Raw genomic sequence first — 21,490 nt, 5'->3', positions numbered from 1 at the left:
ACCCACTGTCCTGTGCTAATTATTGGTCAGTTATTGGACATCTGGGTGCACCAGCTGGGGGAGGGGTCTGTAGTGGCCGTGTGTGTGTGTTAGGTCAGTTCAGAGTGGGGATGATTTGTAAATATGGATGTAGGAAATCTGTTCCCCCACCACAGAGAATATTGTTCTGGTAGGAGGAGAGTTTGGTGTTTACTGGGATGTGTCACTTTCCAGCCTGTGCAGCTCCTGACCGCAGGTATCTGGTTAAAGCCACCAGCTGCTCTATCCTGGCCACAGGGAATCACCGAATACCTGGAATAGGAGACAGCCTCTCCCCAGCTGAGGAAGAACCATTAATAGAAACCTTTCCACCCCAAGGCAAAGGGAGCAGGAGGTGGCAGCCCTGGAGGGATAGTCTCTCCCTAAGTACAGAAACAAGGAGAAGCATCCAGGAAAGAACCCCCCTTAGCCCAAAGCAAAGGGATGGGACAGCCCTGAGGGAGAGACCTCTCCATTCATGTTTGAATTTAATATTTCAGACCTGTAGAAATAGTCACCAGAACCCACATGGTCAGAGTTAAGGGTGTTTGGATGCTGGACCTTGAGAAGGTTTCTATTTAGTGGTATATGTGTGTGTATCTCACATCTGGTTAGGTACCACCAGACTGTTGTAAGGGGAATCCAAGCATCTGAGCCCCAGGATCCCCAGAGAAGTCAAGACTCTGGCACCAGAACAGAGCCCATCCACTGCTCCAATCTTGGGGTCCCTGGGCACATTCTTTGGGACTCTTCCCCCATCTGAGATGTGAAACTTGCTGCCTAACCCCCTGGTGCAGAGCTGACTCTCCAGACTCCCACATGCTTAAACACACCATCTCACAGAACTCCACGCCAAGGTGAGAGCCTTCCTGTTTCAGCTGAACTCTCTCTGGAGGCATGCAGTAGTTGTGAAGCATTTCACACTCTTTGCACAAGTCTAACATGCCATTGCTCTTTCACTTAACAAGATAAAGCACAAGAGAGTTCAGATCATGTAGCACGAAATGATGAGCTTAACTGCAGTGCCCCTCTCTCGCCAGGGCCAGCTGTAGGCCGATTCTCCCAATTCCCCGGAATCAGGCCCCGTGCCTTAGGTACCTTTTTAATTATTTTTTAACTCACCCGGTGGCAGTCCACTCCGATGGTCTTTGGCAGCATTTTGGCGGCCGGGGTGGGGTGTCCTTCAATGCCACGGAAGACCTAGAGCGGACCCCCTGCCACCGAAGTGCTGCCGAAGCCCTGGACCGCCACCAGGTATTCAAAGTGAGCCCCACAGTTCATAAAGCCAGCCCTGTCACTAGCTCACCCTTCCCTTAGGAGTCCTGGGGGCCATCTGAGCCTAGGAAAGCAGGCAGGGCCCCTTCCTCATGAACTTGTTGCATGCTGGGAGACTTTGCTCTCTCCTTCTGAGTTGCAGACAAAGAGTGAGATCCAGGAAGGGACTTAGGTATTACGATGCTGAAAGTCACCATGTCTAAATTGCAGCTGCCTAGAAAATCACTGGAATGACATTGTGAGCATCAGAGCCGGAGTTATGGGGAGATGTAAGTGCCTTAGAATGGGTGACACAAAAGCCAGCGTGCTAGGCAGGGAGCTGCCTAAGCCAGCCAATGGGAGATGCTGAGCAGAGGGGAATTGTAGAGGTAGTCTAGGCCCCTCACTCAGCTTTGTGGATTGCAGGGTTGGTCCTGTGACTCTGTAGAGCCCCCTGACTCTTGATACATTTTGTTTGTGAGGTAAATACCCCAAAATACAGAAAATTCAGAAGCCATTTCTGTCTTCTTAGGATCAAATTTGGAGCTGTTTAGGGAGTTTGAAGAAAGAGGGAGATGAGAAATTGGCGTTTAACTACAGTGGGGAGAAGGAAAACCCAGGAACTGCTGGTAGGTGCCATTGTTATTCACCAATAAATCTGCACAGGGATGTTATCAATGCTCAGATCTCTGTGAGGAACAGGAGAGTAACATGCTCCCCGTTTGAGAGGCTATTTATTGTTGCCTCTGTGCAAAGCAATTTCTGTTCTGGCTTAATGGAAACTAAACAGGAGAAAGGAGAATGGAGGAAATTATATTTACCTACTGAATAATCCAAATAGTTTTCTTTAAAACATGAACAATTTGAACAATCTCTATTAGAAATCTCAATTTCTCTGCAGCTAAAGCCCTCCATAATTACAGCGTGTTGACATTTTTCACAAAGAAATGTCTTTCACCTGAAAGTGTGGCTTCAGCCAAATCAGGGTTTCCCTGGAAATGTTGCTTTTTACGACAGTACGCTAGATTCTGGTCAGGAGAATCAACATGTAATTGCAAACAGCTGAATCATTTCAATTTCCATCTAAAATGTCCGTCCACATTTTCTGTTTCTACATTTTTGCAGGGAAACATTACAGAATATTTCATTCCAGGAAACATCTTAACCCCTGGAGCTCAGCATCAGCTCATTTATGTGAAGGGTGAAAGATCAAGCTACAACACATAATATGAAAATGTATTTCATGATGAAGTAGAAAGATCTCCAAAAATATCATGTCTAAGAATAATCTAGAGATCATGCAGCCACAAAACCACTTTAAGCCAGGGGGTGCTGCATCTCCAGGACCCCTCATTCCAGCATTTAAAACTTATTTTTATAGGCTCTGAATCTGACTGAAAATAGTTCTTAGACCAAGAGTCCCGGGCAGTTTTGAAACCCAAATATTGGAGCATTAGGACATTGAAAGTGAAATGAATTAAAACTGTAGAACTGATTTTTTTCTTCAGTGTCTACACTTAGATAAATGGGGAGAGTAAAGCACAGCCAGCCTGCAAGAGCCGTGCTGCAGAACAGAAAACCTGGAATCGTTCCCTGCTAGGAAGAAACAAGCATGAGCTGCCACCGCTACAGATATTGCTTAAATTACACTAAAACTTTCCAATTTTTTCCAGCTCTCTAATTCTGTAGTGAAATGGCCACACTGGGCACTGCCATTATTCTACCATTTAGTCCCCCTGGTGTGTGGGAGTCTTTCCTTTGCCAACAATGGGCTTTGGGTCAGGTCCATTGGCTGTAACACAGAAACACCAATTCCCCTGGGAATGTCTGGATGTTACTAAATCTCCCCACAATGGGGCTACACCAGGGGTGAAAGTAACTTAAAGGACTTGCCGGTACTTCAGAATCCTGAGGAGGGGCGTGGCCTCCACCAGAAGAGGCGGAGCCTTCAAATCCCCAAGCCCTTTAAATAAGGATTTAAAGGGCCCAGGGCTAGGGCTGTGGTAGCAGCAGCTGGAAGCCCCATGCCCTTTAAATCACCCCCTGAGCTCCCAGCTGCAGAGGTGGCTGGGAGCCCTGGGGTTCAGGGGCAATTTAAATGGGACGATTTAAAGGGCCTGGGGCTCTAACTGCTGCTATTGCAGCAGAGCCCCAGGCCTTTAAATTGCTGACAGAGCCCCAGGGCACTAGCAGCAGGGCCTGGGGCTCCGGCTGCCGCTCCCTTCCAGGGCTCTTTACATCATCTCCGGAGCCCTGGGGCAGCGGTGGCAGGGCTCCAATGGCAATTTAAAGGGCCTGGGATGGTAGAGGCAGCAGGAGCCCCGAACCCTTTCAATAGCCACCAGAGCCCTGCTGTCTCTACCCCAGGGCTCTGGCAGGCTCCGGGGGCCCTTTAAATTGTACCCGGAGCCCTGGAGTAGTGGCAGTGGGACTCCAGCAGCGATTTAAAGGGCCCAGGGTGGTAGCGGTGCCAGGAGCCCTGGGACCTTTAAATCACCACCCAAGCCCCACAGCCGCTACCCCAGGGCTCTGTTAGCAGGGCTTCGTCAGCAATTTAAAGGGCCCTGGGCTCCAGCCCTTTAAATTGCTGCCTCAGGAAGCCAGTCCACCCCAGTATGGTGCACCAGCTCTTTCTGGCAGGGGTGGTAGGTTAGTAGAAATTTTGATGGTGCCAGAACCTGCCCCTGCCTAAACTCTGCCCTCCCCAAACTCCACCCCCCACCTGCCCAAGACTCTGGGAGAGAGTTTGGGTGAGGAAGGAGGTCTGGGGTGCAGGCCCTGGGCTAGGGTAGGGGATTGGGGTGCAGGAGGTATGCAGGCTCTGGGAGGGAGTTTGGGGATGGGAGGGAATGTGGAGGGAGGGGGTGCAGGGGTGAGGGCTGTGGGGTGAGGCTGGGGGTGGATTTGGGATGTGGCTGGGGATGAGGGGTTTGGGGTGTGGGAGAAGACTCAGGGCTGAGGCAGAGGGTTAGGGTGCAGAGGAATGGGGGCTCTGGCTGGGGCTGGAGATGAGGGGTTTGGGGTGTTGGAGAGGTTCAGGGCTAGGACAGAGGATTGGGGTGCAGGGGGATGAGGGCTTTGACTGGAGGGTGTGGGTTCTGGGGTGGGGCTGGGCTGGGGATGAGTTTGAGGGGCAGGCAGGCTGTCCTCGGACTGGAGCCAGAGAGAAGGACTCCCCCCAGCCCTCTCCCTGCTGGCAGCAGCGAGTTCTGTGGTAGGTACCCCCTTGTCCCCCCCCCATCACTGCACGTGCTCCTAGGGCCCCTCTCAGGTCCACGAATCCCCCTCGCCTCCCCTATAGTGGGTGCCATGCCGGGGGGGGGCAGGCTGCTATCACATGTGCGCCTCCTCTCCTGCTGCTACCCCTCACTGTAGCCTCAGTAGGGTTTCCCCTTGCCCAGTGTGGGGCAAGAGCAGTGACTGCGGGCAGGGGGGCAGCTGTACTGGTGGAGGGTCCCATTGGAAAATGAAAAGGTCTGAGGGGGAAGGGCAGTCTGCCCTGGCAAGAGTGGAGGTGGGGGCACTAGGACCCTGTGGCAGCAGTTAATGCAGGGCTGCGGGGGGCCAAGGAGAGACAAACACTCTGCTCCAGGACCAGGGAGGTGCATGGGGGCAGCAAAGGGAGGGCCGAGGCATGCTCAGGGGAGGCACGGGGGGGCAGCAGGTGGGGCCGGGGGGAGACCCAGCCCCAAACATTTGTGGAGCCGGGCTCAGACCCTCAATATTGCCGGAGCCAAGAGGAGGAGTCAGAGAGGGAGAGAATGCTCCATTTTCTTGCCGGTAGTTACTGCACCTTTTCTTACCGGTCCTCCGTACCCGCCCGTACCCGCTTACTTTCACCTCTGGGCTACACTTCTCTAGTCTAGGACCTTTTCCCCAGATACCGCTTGGGGAGCTGCTACCCCCACGTAGCCATTTTGCAGCTTTCTGCTGTATCTTCTCTTCCAGCTGGTAAATATTCATATCTCCTGTTGTACTCACTGTTTAACAGTTGTGAAGGTGGCAGAGGCTCACAAAGTTGAGTGCAATGAGTGAATTTCACAGAGGTGATGTTTACTCTCTCAAATCCTTACAGCAACACACCAGAAACCTCCTTCTAACTTAATCCTTTGTATTCATTAGAACTATTTGTATAAACCCTTCAGGGAACATAAACCTAAGTCAATCAGAACAATTTGTATGATTTGGCTGCCAAAATTTGTTATAGATCTATATGCTGCTAACATCCACCATCTATACTCTAGATAGATAATGATTCTTTTTACAGATATAGACTGTAGTGTTAATAAAAACAAAGTTTAAATAAATAGATTGGGCTACTACTGGGCTATGTTTGAAGTGACTGTGGACTATTGATGCAGTAAAAAATAGCCCTGGGAATTTAAAGCTGCCCCTTCCACCCTCCCACCCCCCAAATTTGAAATGGAGCCCCTGGCCTCAGCTCTTGAAATCACATGAATACATGAGAATCTCATTTAAAAATAAGTTTCTTGCCAGAAAATCTTGACACTTTGAAGAGTTACTTTCTCTTGGTTGAGTAGAAAAACTTGAGACTATGATGAGAGTGAAACCTCGTCACTGGGAAACAAAAAAGTTTTAGAAAAGATCTCATGATTCCTTCTGCCAATCTCAGGAATGTTGAACACTTGGTGCTATCAGAACTGCATGGCCATTGATCAGTTTATATTTCCAGGCCTGTTATCTTCAGGTAAGACTCTAAGCCTGAGATCCTCAAAGGTATTTAGACTGCTGTCAATGGAAGTTAGGAGCCTACAAACCTTGGAGGATCTAGGCCTAATGATCTAAATATAAAAATGAACATTCTCCATTTTTAGTTCATCCCCCATTGGGGGAACTGTGCTTATCTTCTCCTTGGGGCCCACAGCCCAGCTTCGGGTGCAGTCCTATTGCTTACCCTCGCCGTCTGTTCCCCTTTGTACAGCCGGTGCTGTGTTAGATCAATAATGACATTCCTTTAGGGGACTTGCCCTGGGTAACTGATAGAGAGCTAGGGCCTGAATTCTCAATGGCACCACACTGCCAACCCCAGGCATTTAAAAATCACAAGTCAGGCCCCTCGAAATCATGCGACTTAATACATAGTAAATGTTAAGAGGTCTTTTTATTTGCCTTTTGGTTTTTCAGAGCTTTAGGCTGCACTGGGGTGACATCTTAAAGTTTTTCTCTGCAATGAAGAGTGCTAGAAATATCCTTTGTTTAGAAAACGGAAGCTGAGAGCCTCACCTCATCCCATGATTCCAGGAGCTGGGGCTTCAATGGATACAACAAATATTGCAAGACTCGTGATAAAATCATGAAAGTTGGTGACGCGGCAGCCCCTTAACACTGAGCCAGAGCAGCCTTAGTGTAAATGAAAATCAGGTCTTGAAAACATTGATTTCGGCTTAATCAGGCTTTTAGCCCGTGAGTTTAATATCACTGGGCTGGAAGGATTTGCTATTATTCATAAATGTTGTTAAACACTGATAGAGCTGTCTACACACAGACCAATGACAAAATATTTCAATTGATGATAAACAGAAATTACAGATATGGAAATTAAGAACAAGGCTGCTTGAGGACTTATTCGAGTTTGATTGAAGGAGAGTGACTCTGCATCTTTTAACAGGGGATGTTGACAGTCTTGTGTTTTAACAGTTATAAAGCTTTAACTTTTTGAATCTCGGTGTCTGCTGCCATTAAATCATTGTGGTCTGACCTCCTATTGTCATATCCCCCTGTAATTTGCCACAACTGTGAAGAGTTAAATTGATAAAAATTGGAGGGAAATGCTGAAGCCCAGATTTTTGTGCAACTGTGAAAATGTAACTTAATAAATATTGAAAAAATATTTTAAAATAAACATTAATATGATCAAATATATATAAAAATAATTCTTTCAAGCCTATATATCACTGCAGACACACAGTCCCTGCTCATGCAAGCTCTTTATGACAGAGGGATGCTGATGTGAAGCCCAGGAGCAAAGGGGCCCTAGTGGTGCATTTCTCGCCTAAGCCTCCCCGGCTGGAATGTTACCAGTTGTCTGTTTGCACCCCAGCAACCAGCCTGAGTCAGTTCCAGGAAGGGAAACACTCAATTGCTGCTGCTGCAGGCGGGGCATATTCCTGAGCTCAGGAAAGTGAAACTAACCCTGTTACACTGCCCAGAGGGAGCCATGGCCACAGAGGACCCTGTGGAACATCTCCAGGATGAAGTTGCTTGTCCCATCTGTCTGGAGTATTTTAAGGACCCAGTGATCATAGAGTGTGGGCACAATTTCTGCCGAGCCTGCATCACCCAGTGCTGGGAGCGATCGGCTACAGCCGCCTCCTGCCCTCAGTGCAGAGAAACTGTGCAGCAGAGCAACCTCAGGCCCAACAGGCAGCTGGCAAATATTGTAGAAATAGCCAAACGGCTGAGTTTCCGGGCAGCAGAGGGAGCAGGAGGAGAGAGGGTGTCTGGGGAACACCAGGAGGTTCTGAAACTGTTCTGCGAAGAGGATCAAACCCCCATCTGTGTGGTGTGCGACAGATCCCCGACTCACTGCGCTCACAGAGTGGTTCCTGTAGAGAAGGCTGCCCAGGAGTATAAGGTAGGAAACTGCTGTCAAGTTTAATGGGCAATAACTTTAGATTTTAATTACAGGTTAATTTCACTGCAAGTTGCCTGTCACAACTGTATTTGTATCGTGCCGCTCTGCAAAGCCTTCACTGTATGGGAGCTGCTATTAAAAATAAATGATCTGGCAGAGTGGCAAGAAAGGCAAAAAGATAAAGTCTTTTAAGATACCTGACATGGGAAACCTTTACCTGAGAAGCTGAATCCTTGTCAAACTTGCCTTCCACTGGTGAAACAAGGGAACTTTTTACAGACCAGAAGCTGTTTAGTGATCAGTGAGGCCAGTGATGAGCTGCCAAAATATTAACAAGTTCCCTCCTCCTCACCTCACAAGGGGATCGTGCCCCTCCGGGGGGTCATCCCCATCCAACCCCCCATGTTCCTTGACACCCCCCCTGGGACCCCGACCCATCCTCTCCCTTCCCTGTCCCCTGACTGCCCCTTGCCGCCCCATCCAACCCCTCCTCTCATTCTTGATGGCCCGCTGGAACCCCTGCCCCATCCAACCACCCCTTGTCTCTGTCTCTGCCCCCACCACCTCACCCAACCCCTGCTCCTTCCTGACTGCCCCCTGGGACCCTTGCCCCCATTCAATCCCCCTGTTCTCTGCCCTCTGACCGCCCTGACCCCTATCCACCCCCCCACAACCCACTGAACACCCCCTCCCTGCTCCCTTCTCCCTGCTCCCTTACCACACTGCCTGGGGCTGGGACCGGGTCAACTCGGCCGGCACTGAGACCAGCGCCGCGGAGCCCGACTTCCTGGGCCAGACCAGAGCCGCTCTGCCGGCACTGGGACCGGCGCCGCGGGGCCCGACTTCCCGGGCCGGACCAGAGCCGCTCTGCCGGCACTGGGACCGGCGCCGCGGGGCCTGACTTCCCAGGCCGGGCCAGAGCCACTCGGCCGGCACCGGGACCGGCGCTGCGGGGTCCGACTTCCCAGGCCGGGCCGGAGCTGTTTGGCCGGCACCAGGACCGGTGCTGCAGGTCCTGAGCTGGGCCGGGTCGGACCCGCTCGGCTGGGACCAGTCCAAGCTGGCGCACTTGGCTGGGGCCAGGGGGAGCTGCTCAGGGGGAGCCGGACTGGGCCACGCGCGCCATCCTGCCCCCCGTGGCCCTCTTACCTGCCTGCTGCTTGTTTCAGGCTTCCCGTGAACATTTGATTCACGGGAAGCAGGGGACGGGGAGGAGAAGGAGGCCAGAGTGTTCAGGGGAGAGGAGGTGCGCTGGTGCTGGGGGCCAAGTGGAGAGCTGCCTGAGCCTTTGTTAAATTTAAACGCTTTTTAGAACCGGTTGTCCTGGAACAACCAGTTCTAAAAATGCTTCTAAATTTAACAACCAGTTCCTGCGAACCAGTGCGAACCAGCTCAAGCTCATCACTGAGTGAGGCTTAAAACACAGGAGTGGCAGGTCAGTCTATATTTGAGTGTTGGGAGTTTGTCCTAATGCTCAGACCAGGTCTGTTGAACCAGTGCAGTCCCCAGGGTTTCAGAGCTGAAATTCAGTTGGGAGTTGGGCTCCCTGGAGAATCCCCGCCCAAATTTGCAGCCCCAGTGGTTTCTGGGATTTGTATCACTTCGGTAATCTCCTGAAAACCACCTTACTTGATTCACCACCATATGACTCTAGTTTCCTGTTATGTGCTATGCTACTAATTAGTGAATGAATAAATACCAGTCAGACTTGGATATTTGAGGTCTTTCTCTTTAATTTATAAAAAGACTGAATTGGAAACAAGTCGGAATATGACACTCTCCCTATTTCCATTGTTCGGTTTCATTCCCTTGGTGGCCCTGATGTCATAAATCCATTAGGATTAACAGTCACCTTGGGTTTGGGTGGGAAAACATCCCCCTACACACCCTTCTGAACCCTCAGAATGAAACTGCCCAAATCATTTCTCTTTCTACAGGAAAAAATCCAGGCCCATTGGAAGACTTTGCGGGAAGAGAGAGAAAAGCTGCTGGGATTTAAACTGACTGGAGAGGGGAAAAACTGGGAGTATCTGGTAGGTGCCTCTTGTTACTGACCTGCAGAGACTTGTGGTGAGAGGTCTGTTTGTAGGAAGATTCCTCTGTGGGCTTGGTGAATGTGGGCATCAGTATGTTTCTCCATGATCCTAGATTTTCTGTGTTAGGTTCATGTGCAGAATCTAAGCTCTCGTGTCAGTGAATGAGTTAATTTCTAGCCCTTATGGTTTCCCTGTGTCAACAATGCAAGAAATGACACAGAATTATTTCATTCTTTTTCCTCCTGAAACTTCTGCCACTGTAATACTGAGTCCTGCCTCCTGCTGCTCTGGATCTCCATTCTCAGAGGCCATTGATAACACAGTGTCCTAAGCATGTCAGACATGGAAACATCTCTCTCTGGAAACACTGGGGAGACATGAAAGAGGTGTGAGAGAATCCTCTCCCAGGTAACCACAGGGTAGAATCAAGTGTCAAAAATCTTAGGTTTGCAAAGAAATTCTCCCTCCTCCACACTCAGCACTGCCATAAAAGACCCCAGGCTGCTTCCCTGTCCCTGACCAGCCCTTTTCCTGTTGCTTTACAGAAACAGATACAAGAGGAGAGGCAGAAAATTGTTTCTGAATTTCAGCAACTGAGGCAGTTCCTGGAGGAACAGGAGCGACTCCTGCTCGTCTGGCTGGAAAAGCTGGACAAGGAGATAGTGAAGATATGGAATGAAAATAACACCAAACTCTCAGAGGAGATTTCCCGTCTCAGTGAGCTGATCAGTGAGCTGGAGGGGAAGTATCAGAAGCCAGCGAGTGAATTCCTGCCGGTGAGACTGAATTAGAAACATGGCAGATCCCCACACATGGAAGGGAGGGCTCCTGAATCATAAGCACAGGGGTCCAGCAGACAGAGATCTCACTGTAACTCGGCGTGTGCATTGCTGCCATGTGAATGATTATTGGTCATTGCAGAGTTACAGACACAGAGATATGAGAGAAGGGAATGCCCAATTAGCTCAGGGAATCCATGGCCTCTTTTCCCTGTATTTTCAAAATCCCTTCCCTAGGATCCACTGCCTGTGTCATGTGGGACTGAGATTCTTTTCTCTCTCCCTCCTCTAGGATGTCAGATGCACCCTGAGGAGGTACGTGGCTCTCTCTCGCTCGCCCTCACACTTGACAATGCTGGGAAAGAGCCTGGTGATGGTGGTGGTGGTGATGTTAGCACCGCATCTCCCCAGGGCTCTACAGCAAAATATGTGGGGAAGGTCATATGTTGGATATGAATCTCTCTGATCAACTTCATCCTGAGGTTCTCACCCTTGTAGAGAAAATTCTGGAATTCTCCATTCATTGGGAAGGACTGACCTCAAGTATTTCCCAGAGCTGTCACCTCCTTGGGGGACTGGCTGCCTCAGGATTGTGGGGATGGAATATGGGCCTGTCACTGCTGGGGCCCTGGTCACCATTCAGCTCAGGCCAACAGTGGTCAAGACTCTTTCCCACCTGAGGGCTGTTTGGAGCCCTGTGTGGAATGAGCTGGGGATGGTGGAATTGGTGTCTCGGTCTAGAGGACAGATTTCTACAGCACTTCACCTGGGAACCTCCTGTCCCTAGAGCATGGAGGCCAAGGAGTGAATTGGACATAGAGACTAAATTCCCCTTTTATCATCCCCAGAGCTGATCTCTCCAGGCTAGAGTTGAAGAATATTAATGAGACCTTTGGGGGAAGATTTCACAACCACAGCCTGTGCTGCACCGCTCTCACTCCAGGCCCATTAGAGCAGAAGCTTTCACTAACGACAAATTATAAGGTGGCCCTAAATGAAATACACAAATGTGATGTTTTCTCTCCAGGTGTAAGAAGGGGAAGTTCCAGCAGCCAGTGGACATTTCTCCTGAACTGGAAGTGAGGCTCAACCATTTCTCCCAGAAAACTGTTGCCCTAATGGAGATTCTGAGGAAATTCAAAGGTATTGAGAAGAGATCTAGGAGGGGAAAGCAGGATGCATCTCTGAGACCATGGGAGGGGATGGGCTCTGGCCACTTGGGTCGTATCTATTGAATGACAGGTGGAAAGTATTTGAGCTGGTGTAACAGGTGCCAGGACATCTCACATTCATTCATGAGTTAACAAAGGTCACAACACTGAGGCCCAAACTTAGCAAAATGGCCTAATTTTGAGTCCCTGATTTTCTCTCCCAACTTGCAAAGCCCGTGGGCATCACAGACATAAGAGTGCTACTCTGGCTGCATCTCAGGACTTCCCTAGCCTGTGGCAAGGTCTGCACAGGACCCTGCAGCCATTGACTGGGGGAATCACAAACTGCCCCTGTCATAAACAGATAGCTAAGGGTTAATGTCTTTTACACCTGGAAAGAAGTACCTGAAACACCTGACCAGAGGACCAATCAGGAAACCAGACTTTTTCAGATCTGGGTGGAGGGAAGTTTGTGTGTGAGTCCTTTGTTCTTGGTTCTTCTGCCCGTCCCTTTCGGCTATGGGAAGGATTTTTCTATTTCCTGCTTTCTAATCTTCTGTTTCCAAGTTGTGAGTACAAAGATAAGTTTGTTTTTGTGTATTTACATGTATGTAGTTGCTGGAGTGTTTGAATTGTATTCTTTTTGAATAAGGCTGTTTATTCATATTCCTTTTAAGCAATTGACCCTGTATTTGTCATCTTAATACAGAGAGACCATTTTTATGTACTTTTTCTTTCTTTTTATATAAAGCTTTCTTTTTAAGACCTGTTGGAGTTTTTCTTTAGTGGGGAACTCCAGGGAATTGAGTCTGTGCTCACCAGGGAATTGGTGGGAGGAAGAAGTCACGGGGAAATCTGTGTGTGTTAGATTTACTAGCCTGACTTTGCATTCCCTCTGGGTGAGGGGGAAAGAGAGATTAGCCCCTGGTACTTCTGTTTTCCAAGGCTGGAAACGGGGAGGGTGGAATCCCTCTGTTTAGATTCACGGAGCTTGCTTCTGTGTGTCTCTCCAGGAACACCTGGAGGGGGGAGGGGAAAAGGTTTATTTCCCTTTGTTGTGAGACTCAAGGGATTTGGGTCTTGGGGTCCCCAGGGAAGGTTTGTGGGGACCAGAGTGCCCCAAAACACTCTAATTTTTTGGGTGGTGGCAGCTTTACCAGGTCCAAACTGGTAACTAAGCTTGGAGGTTTTCATGCTAACCCCCATATTTTGGACGCTAAGGTCCAAATCTGGGACAGCCCCCCTCTATCTCTCTGCCAATGAGGGTGAATCTAGCCCATTGAGCCAACACTCTCCCAGCTCCAGTCTCGACACTTATAAAATGATTTTATTATTCTACGGAGGGCGAGGAACCCATTGTGCTGAGCTCTGTAGAGATGCTGAGTGAATAAACCCAAGAGACCTACAACTGCGAGCCCTGACCTTGCAAACTCTTAACATCCCATTAATGTCAAAGGGACCAAAGTATGCTGAAGTCTTTGCAGAATCTGGGTCTACGATCTGACAAAAGGTAATAGGTGAATGAGACATCAGCTGGGATCTGGAGGGTGGGAGGGGATGATAAGGGGAAAGGAAATCTCTCTTACAGATTGTATCTCCGAGGGCGATTGTGAGACCTAATGGCTGTTGATTTCTTTGCTGTGAGATGCTTGAATGAGAGAGGAAGAAGGTTTCAGATTAATTTATATTTATACTAAAGATCTGAGTGTGTCCCTGTCCCTCTCTGTTTCTCTGTCAAAATTCAAACCAAGTTAGGTCCGTTAAGAGTGGAGATATCGTTATAAACATGAAAGCAGGAAATCTTGTCTCTTTTCTCCTTTTCGCCCTCCAGACACTCTGCCGTCTGCACTAGAGACAACAAAAGCGGGATCCCTAGGAGCGCACACACAAGGTGAGGTTGCAGATGGAAATTGTCTTTAAATGATGAGAAAATTCCCATGAAAACACATTGTACCTATGTCACGGAGTGTGGGGGAGTCCGGCCCTGCACCCCTCTTCCTGGGACCCACAGTGACTCTTAGCCAGCCAATAAAACAGAAGGTTTATTGGACAACAGGAACGCAGGTTACAGCAGAGCTTGCAGGCACAGTCAGGACCCCTCCACCGAGTCCTTCTGGGCTTTCAGGGTGCTTGGATCCTAGCTAGGATACCCTGAATTCCACCCACACAGCCCCAAGCCCAAACTCAAACTGCTTCCCTCCTGCCACTCCCTTCCTTTGTTCCCCTTCCCGGGCAAAGGTGTTGACCTTTCCCCTCCCTTACCTAGCTCAGGTTACAGGCCCTGGCATCGTCCATCCCCTAAAGTCCTCCCCTGCTCTCCCACTCCCCACACAGACAGTCCCTACTGCATCACAACCTAAAGTTACCAACCAAACCAACACCAGCCATGACACACCCAGTACCACAATGAAACCATGAAATACAGAGGAGATCCCAAGCGGAAGTCACACAAAAGATCCTGACACCGACCTTAGTGCTGAGTTCCTGCCTACGCTGATGAACAGAAACACTCACTGAGCAGCTTCCAAACACCCTTAACTCTGACCATGGAGTTCTCATGGACATTCACAGAACTTTTAATACTAAATTGAGAGGAATGAGTAGAAAGCTCTGTGCCCTTAGGGCTGACACATCCCACTCCTTTACCCCAGTGTCTCTGCCGCTGGAATGGAGCAGCTCCAGCAGGGGAAGCTGAGAGCTGAAGCTTTTTCAGGCAAATGAGAAACAGACTGAGGAGCTGCAGTGACATCTCTGCTCAGTCTCAGGTGCACAGCACTGAGGCAGCTTTCTGGGATCCAGGCCTGTCCTAGCCAGAACGGGGCTTCTGGGCAGTCTGAGAAATGGTCCCAGCCTCCCCCAGGGCTGAGCTCTGCCCCTAATGCTCTGATTCTCTTTCTCCTCAGCGAATGTGACTCTGGATCCAGACACGGCTCATCTCAATCTTGTCTTGTCTGAGGATTTGAGAGGTGTAAAGTGGGAAGAAATACAGCAGGAGCTGCCTGACAACCCTGAGAGATTTGATACTGAGCCCTCCGTGCTGGGCTGGGAGGGATTCACCTCGGGGAGACATTGCTGGGAGATGGAGGTGGGAGATAGGGGAGGTTGGGTTGTGGGGGTGGCCAAAGAGTCTGTGAGGAGGAGGGGAGAGATCCGCCCCGGAGAGGGGATCTGGGCTGTGGGGTATGTATTGGATCAGTTCTGGGCTCTTACCTCCCCTGCGACACATCTGCCCCTGAGTTGGGTCCCCAGCAGGATCCGGGTTTGTCTGGACTGTGACCAGGGGCAGGTGACATTTATCGATGCTGGTGATGGGGCCCCGATCTTCACTTTCCCGCCGGGCTCTGTCCCTGGGGAGAGAATCCGACCCTGGTTCTGGGTGCTGGGGGTTGGGTCCCGGCTCAGACTGTGTCCCTGAGACACGGGAGCGGCGGAGGCACACGACCATCTCTAGGGATGTGTGGGACCTGGGACAACACCCCCTCAACCCCAGCCCTGCCCCCACTCCACCCCTTCCCCCAAACCTCCACCCCACTTCTTCCTGCCCCTGCTCTGCTCACTCCCATTCCATCCGTTTCCCGCGTCCCTGCCTCTTTCTGGCTTCCACCCCTCCCCTGGGGGCCCTGAGATCAGCCTCTCTAGCCTTGGACCTCTCCATAACCTCCTCCTGCGGACTTTCTGTCGTGCCGTCTCTGTGACCCTGGAGGTTGCGTCAGGTCTCAACTCTGGGCAGTCTCTGGACTGTCAAACCATAGAGAACATTCCATGACCGTGGCAGAGAAGCCGATCTCATTGCCCCAGGGACTGTGCAGACTGTTTGCTACCGTCCTCTGCGATCCAAGGGGACTCTGAGGATCCTGGGTCAGCCAGTGTCACTGAGGCATGAGGGGGAACAGCCCCATGGGAATGAAAAAATGGGCTTCTCTAGCCTCAGTCCTCCTAGCACCCATAACCTGATTGATTCCCATCTACCCAGCCTTCTGGCTCATCTCTATGCCCCTGGAGGACCTGTCTACCCAATGCCGGATACCTCATCTCTATGGCACCTGGAAGCTCCCCCCCCCACCCTTTAAGTTCCAGGGGTGGGAGGGAGAAGAATTTAAATTCCCCACCTGTGATAGTTGAATTTTGAAGGCAGCCGTGGGATTTCTTCCCTTTAATTGGTTGTGGGAACCCAGCACCCGTGAGGATAGCTGTGTAGGTCACTATGATGCCAGCCTGGCCATTTCAGTAGTATGTTACTATCCAGCCGCACACTGGGCCTTGTGCTTTATAGCAACTTGTATGTCCAGGACCAGCCTTAGGGAAAATGGCACCCTGGGTGAACTTGTATTTTGAGGCCCTTGGCCCCCGTGGACTCCTAGTGCTCCAACCCCTGCACCCCCTCCTCTGGCACCCACGTGGGGACCCTGATCTGGATGCCTGGAGCAGCTGGCATTGTTGCTCGCCCCCCACTCAAACAGTGCATCTCCACACACCCCTAGGGGCCTGGGGGGGGGAGCAAGGAGCGATGTTAGGGCTCCCTGCATCTAGGTCACTTTCCCCCACCTGGGCTGCATAAGGGGAGGACAGAGAGCAACAGCTCCTGGAGCTCACCTCACAGCACAGCAGAGGGGCTGGGGTGGGAAGAAGTGACCTAGATGCATGGAGCACTTGGTATGGCTCCTTGCTCCCCCCCCCCAGCACACCCACACCCACTGCAGGGGCATGGAGGAACATTGGGGGCGGGAGCAGTATCTGTGCATCAATGCCCTCCCCCCCCATGTTCCTCTGCTGGGAGGAAGAGGGAGAAAACTGCTCCTCACCCACCCCCAGTGCTCCCCTGCTAGCGGGGAGCAGTTTCTGACTCTACACAAGCAGCTTGCACCTCTGCACTGCCGCACAGCACCCCCTAGACCACCAGCCCCCCTATGAAGTCACCCAGTAGCCCACCCCTATTCCGGCCCTGGGTATGCCAGGAATTGTTCAGCTCTGCGCAGGAGCGAGCTAGGTGGATCACTTTGCTTCTCAGCTCCCAAACCTGCCTGTGTGATACAGCAGCAAACAAACTGCGTGTGACAGATGTTCGCAGTCTGGAACACCTGGATTTTATGGCCAACAGATTATAATGGTTTTAATATCATGTGAATTATATAAACTATTAAAAAAACCCACAAAAATATCTAACAAATGGAACCACTCAAACCTCACTCCCACAGCAGCAGGCTTTGTAGTATGGTCTTGCCGATCCCCAGCACGTCCCTACCACTTGAACCCCAGGAGGAAATGCCATTATTTCTGAAGCCAAACACCAGAGTGGGACTTGACACACACTGTGTCAGCAGGTCCACAAATACTTATTAGACAGATTAGAATATTAGCGATCAGAGCTCCAGGGTTCTCCTCTTGGCTCCATTGTGCAGTGGTGGGTAGTGACAGATAACCAGATCGTATCTATTTCATGCATTCATCCCAAAAGGCCATAGAAATGAGTAGCTAGTGCCTTGGCTTTCCATAGTGGAGTCCTGAGTTATCTTCCCAATTCTACCTGAAGTGCCATTGTGCAGCATCCCGATTATCTTGTACCCGGGGTGGGGAGGGGGTGTCTGATACTTCTCTGGTGTGGGAAAGGGGGTTTTTCGTTAGTGATAAGGGTTGTGAAGTGCATGGAAATATAAAGAACAAAAAGGAGGTGATATTTAAACGCGGGGCTTCTAGCTCCTGCTTTGTTGCATTATTGTTACCGACTATTTCCTGGCAGAGGAGTTTCTCACGGGTTCAAATTTAGGGGCAGGTGATCCAGGTGACTGCCTGGGATGCCGGACTTGGGTGGCACTGGGCTCGGGGTGCTGTTAGGGACAAAAGTTTAACAAGGAGGGTGGGGAGACACATCAAAGACGCAGTTTTACTTTATGTTAACAAAGTTTTGCTTGTGAATTTCTGTTCACGTTATCAGTCGAAAATATGGTCCAGATCTACACAGATAGGTGAGTGCCTAAACCCCAGATTTGCGCCTCTGAATTCCAGTTTTAGGTTGTCCTCCTGCCTTATCTGGATGCCTGGCTCTCATGGAAGCTCCAGCATGATCCACAAACCCCCTACAGTTCCTCATATCTCCTTGTCAATTGCTGGAGATGGTCCATTTTCATTAGCACTACAAACAGTTATTTTCCTCTCCTGCTGATAAAAGCTCACCTTAACTGATCACTCTCCTTATAGTGTGTATGGTAACACCCATTGTTTCATGTTCTCTGTGTGTATATATACCTACTGTATTTTCCACTACATGCATCCGATGAAATGGGCTGTAGCCCACAAAAGCTTATGCTCAAATAAATGTGTTAGTCTCTAAAGTGCCACAGGTACTCCTGTTTTTTTTTGCAGATACAGACTAACACGGCTGCTACTCTGAAACCAGGGGAAGGGATGCTCAACTTTCCTGCCTCTAATCCCTGTGAGGACAGATCTGATATGCATGCGCTGAGCACCTCTCCTGGAAGAGGTGCCATTAAAATCAAGGAGGACCTGGTGGGGAAGATGCCTATATTATAGTTTTCAGCCCAGTGATTAAAGCAGTCACCCAGGATGTCAGAGACCTGTATTCAAACCCCCCTGTGCCTGAGGGGGGAGCAAAGATTTGGACATGGGCCTCCCACATCTCTCAAGAGCATGGCCTAGCCACAGGGTATGGGCTAGTCTCAGGTGGGGCTCCCTCACTCTCTCCTGTTGAAGCTATTCCATTAAGGATAAATAATTGAAAAGTCATCGAACCAGAGGGCACGAGAATGATAATTGTTCTATTGCCTAAAGCATGCACCTGGAAAAAGCAGAAGATAGGGGAACTGAACCTAGAAATGCTATATCACAGCTGAGGGCATTAACCACTGGGTTACAAGTTGAGCACCAGCTGCTTCTCTTGTGGTCACTTTGTGAGGTGTGGGCAGGCACCTGTGTTGTGCTGAAACCCTTGGAATTGCAAGTTCTTGCTTCAAGAGCACAGGTGGGGAGAGGCTCTTTGGTCCTGCTCACAATAGGAGCTCTGTAGCACTCCTCCAAACAGACACTGACAGTGTTTTCCAGACAGCCAGCTTAGAGCAAGGGGGGGGGTGAGTTGTGTGGCTGTGGTTTAGGGAGCAGCCTGGTTTTCTCTCTCTGATTTCTTGTGTGTTCTGAATTCTAAGAAATAACTTCTCTATCTGTCTGCTGTGAACACAACAGCACCAAACTAATTTCTGTAAGACAATCTTAGGTACTTAAGCCCCCCTCCAGCATCACACCTTGGTGTCTGTCTTCTGCTTGGTAACTTTCCAATCTTCCACCACCAGTCCCCACTCCCTGCAGAGGGCAGGTGGAAAACAGGTTTCCCTTAGGGTGCACTTGCTAGGTAACATAGCAAGTGTGTGGTCAAAGCACAGCCATTTAGGTGAAGCACTGCCTATTGTCCTCTGTCTGGCGAGTATCAGATGAAGGTCCTGCAAGAAACAGTGGAAGTTACAGACACATTCAAAAATATATTAACAACCACACACAACAGCAACCAGCATTCATACGGTGTAAAGGCAGATTGCCCAAATCATCACATCTCCCTGCTACCTTAACAGTAAAGCACAGAGAGCACCTGTCTAATGCTGAACTGTTTTTGAAGGCTGGGGATGTGGGGTTTTATCAGTAACAAGGATTAGGATGTTCAGAACAAGACAAGCAGGAACCTGTAGAAATGAGACTCCAGCTCTCACACTCGTGGCTTTCAGTGCATTGGGCTGCAGGGCACCTGATAGGGGAAAAGGGTTTTTCCTTTCACAGGTGTCCGTGGAACGGCACCTGCCTTTGACATGCAACAGAAGGTGCCTGGATGAGGAACATTCCACGAACCCCAGGACCGTGGCAGCTCTGCAGGCCACACAGCGCTGGACGGTCATCTTCTTTCAGGCTGATACATCACGTTCAAAGGCAGCTGGAATGGTATGAACAGGGCCAGCTCCAGGCACCAGCATTCCAAGCAGGTGCTTGGGGCGGCAATCTGCAAGGGGTGGCAGTCTGTGTGTTTTTGCCTCCCCAAGCAGCGTGCCGAATTGCCGCTGCAGAGGGCAGGGGCAGTCCGTGTGCCGTTAGGCAGCACACGCATTTCTGCGGCGGCGGCAATTCGGCAGCAGCTTCTATGTTTAGCTGTCCGCAGCGACGCAGCTTCCAGCTGAAGACAGCATCTCTGTGTCCGGTTTCTGTTCCACTCCCAGGCTCTAAGGTCAGAAGGGCCCATCATGAGCATCTAGCCCAGGGGTTCTCATGAACAAAATTTTTGGTGGCTTCAGAGTGCGGCCAGGAACTCTCGCTGGCGGCTGCTCTGACACGTTTTCCTAAAATACTTAATGAACTTTAGGGGCAACCAGTGAACATGCACAGAGGTAAGTGGTGAAATGGTCCCACTGTTGAGGGGAACTTTCCTGACTTAAACACCCCCTGGGTGGAATCAAAAAGCAGAAGGATTTGAGTCCTCGCTCCCTCTTCCTTCACCCAGAGCCTGCATCACCTTGAGGGTTCCCCTTCCAATCACCTGTGTGGCAAAGTCCTTATAACCCCGACAAGGCTGGGCCCAGGCTTCCTGAGGGGCTTATCCCCCAACCTGGTTGTGACCACTGAGGACACGGGCTAGAGCGTCCCCACTCTGGGGCACTTTCTCTGCTCTGGATGTTTCCCTGACCTCTTCCCTGACCATTGTCTATAGTTCAGAACAAATGCAATTTACTAAACAGCAAGTAATAAAAGAAATCAGGACACAGTCGGAAAGGTGAAAGGAAAACTCTTAGCCCCACTCTGCAGGGCCGGATTAACTTTTCGTGGGCCCAGTGCCAAACATACTCGTGGGCCCCCTCGGGGCAAGGTGCAGGGGGCGGGATGGTCAGTCTCCAGAGAGAAGGGCGGGTTAGGTGCAATGAGGCACAGCACGGTGAGACAGCCCTGCTCTGCGCAGCCCAGGGTGCTGTTTACAAACCAGCCCAGCGCTGTGCTGCCAGCCTGCCCCTTCCCCTTGCGGGTGGGCCCCCACCACACTGCCCCCCTGCCCAGAGCCCCACCCTTATGCCCAGTGCCCCCTCGCCCAGAGACCTCCCCCACTGGCCTCAAACCACAACTGCACAGCACCCTGCACACCAGCCCGCTCGTCCAGCGCCCCCACCCATGGACCTCCCCACTGCCCACCTCCTTCCTCACAGTCCCACCATCACAGCTGCATAGCACCCATAGTCCTGAGGGGTTTCTGCACCAAGCAATTAAAAATTCTGCACATTTTATTTGTCAATAAATCAATGTCAAGGCTCCAACATGGCAATGGGGAGCACAGGCCACAGGTTGCAAGGAGGTGGGAGATCACCCTGCAGCCTCCCCCCACCCTCCCCGGGACAGGGACTCGGCAGTGGCGCTGCACCCTACCCTGACTCAGTGCAAGGGCCAGATCTGCCCCAGAAACACCCTGGGGCCCTGCCCCACTTGCCAGACGCACCAGGTGTGGGTGAGCAGGCTCAGCCCGGCAGCAGGATCCAAGTGCAGAGGGACTTAGTGTGGGGGGATCCAGGTGGGGGTAAGAGTTCTCTGTGGGGCAATCTGGGTGCGGGTGGCTCAGAGAGGATGTGGATGCACAGAAGCTCATTGGGCAGTTCCAGGTGCAGGGACAACGGGACTCTGCAG

The 21,490-nt window shown here is 50.8% G+C and overlaps 2 protein-coding genes across 4 annotated transcripts in view; both read left to right on the top strand.

Moving 5' to 3' along the window:
- Positions 1 to 21,490, top strand: part of LOC115640747 (zinc finger protein 501-like) — a 745,273-nt gene that overhangs the window by 502,951 nt on the left and 220,832 nt on the right. The window lies entirely within an intron of this gene.
- Positions 7,360 to 17,997, top strand: LOC115640786 (zinc finger protein RFP-like). Its single transcript, XM_030543779.1, has 7 exons — positions 7,360 to 7,867; positions 9,805 to 9,900; positions 10,449 to 10,679; positions 10,975 to 10,997; positions 11,710 to 11,825; positions 13,665 to 13,724; positions 14,737 to 17,997. The coding sequence occupies exons 1-7, from the start codon at positions 7,451 to 7,453 to the stop codon at positions 15,246 to 15,248; spliced, it is 1,455 nt and encodes a 484-aa protein (XP_030399639.1). The 5' UTR covers positions 7,360 to 7,450; the 3' UTR covers positions 15,249 to 17,997.

This window comes from Gopherus evgoodei, unplaced genomic scaffold (assembly GCF_007399415.2).
Source record: "Gopherus evgoodei ecotype Sinaloan lineage unplaced genomic scaffold, rGopEvg1_v1.p scaffold_32_arrow_ctg1, whole genome shotgun sequence".
Classification (NCBI taxonomy): Eukaryota; Metazoa; Chordata; order Testudines; family Testudinidae; genus Gopherus; species Gopherus evgoodei.
This window is presented reverse-complemented; position numbering and strand designations above follow the sequence as displayed.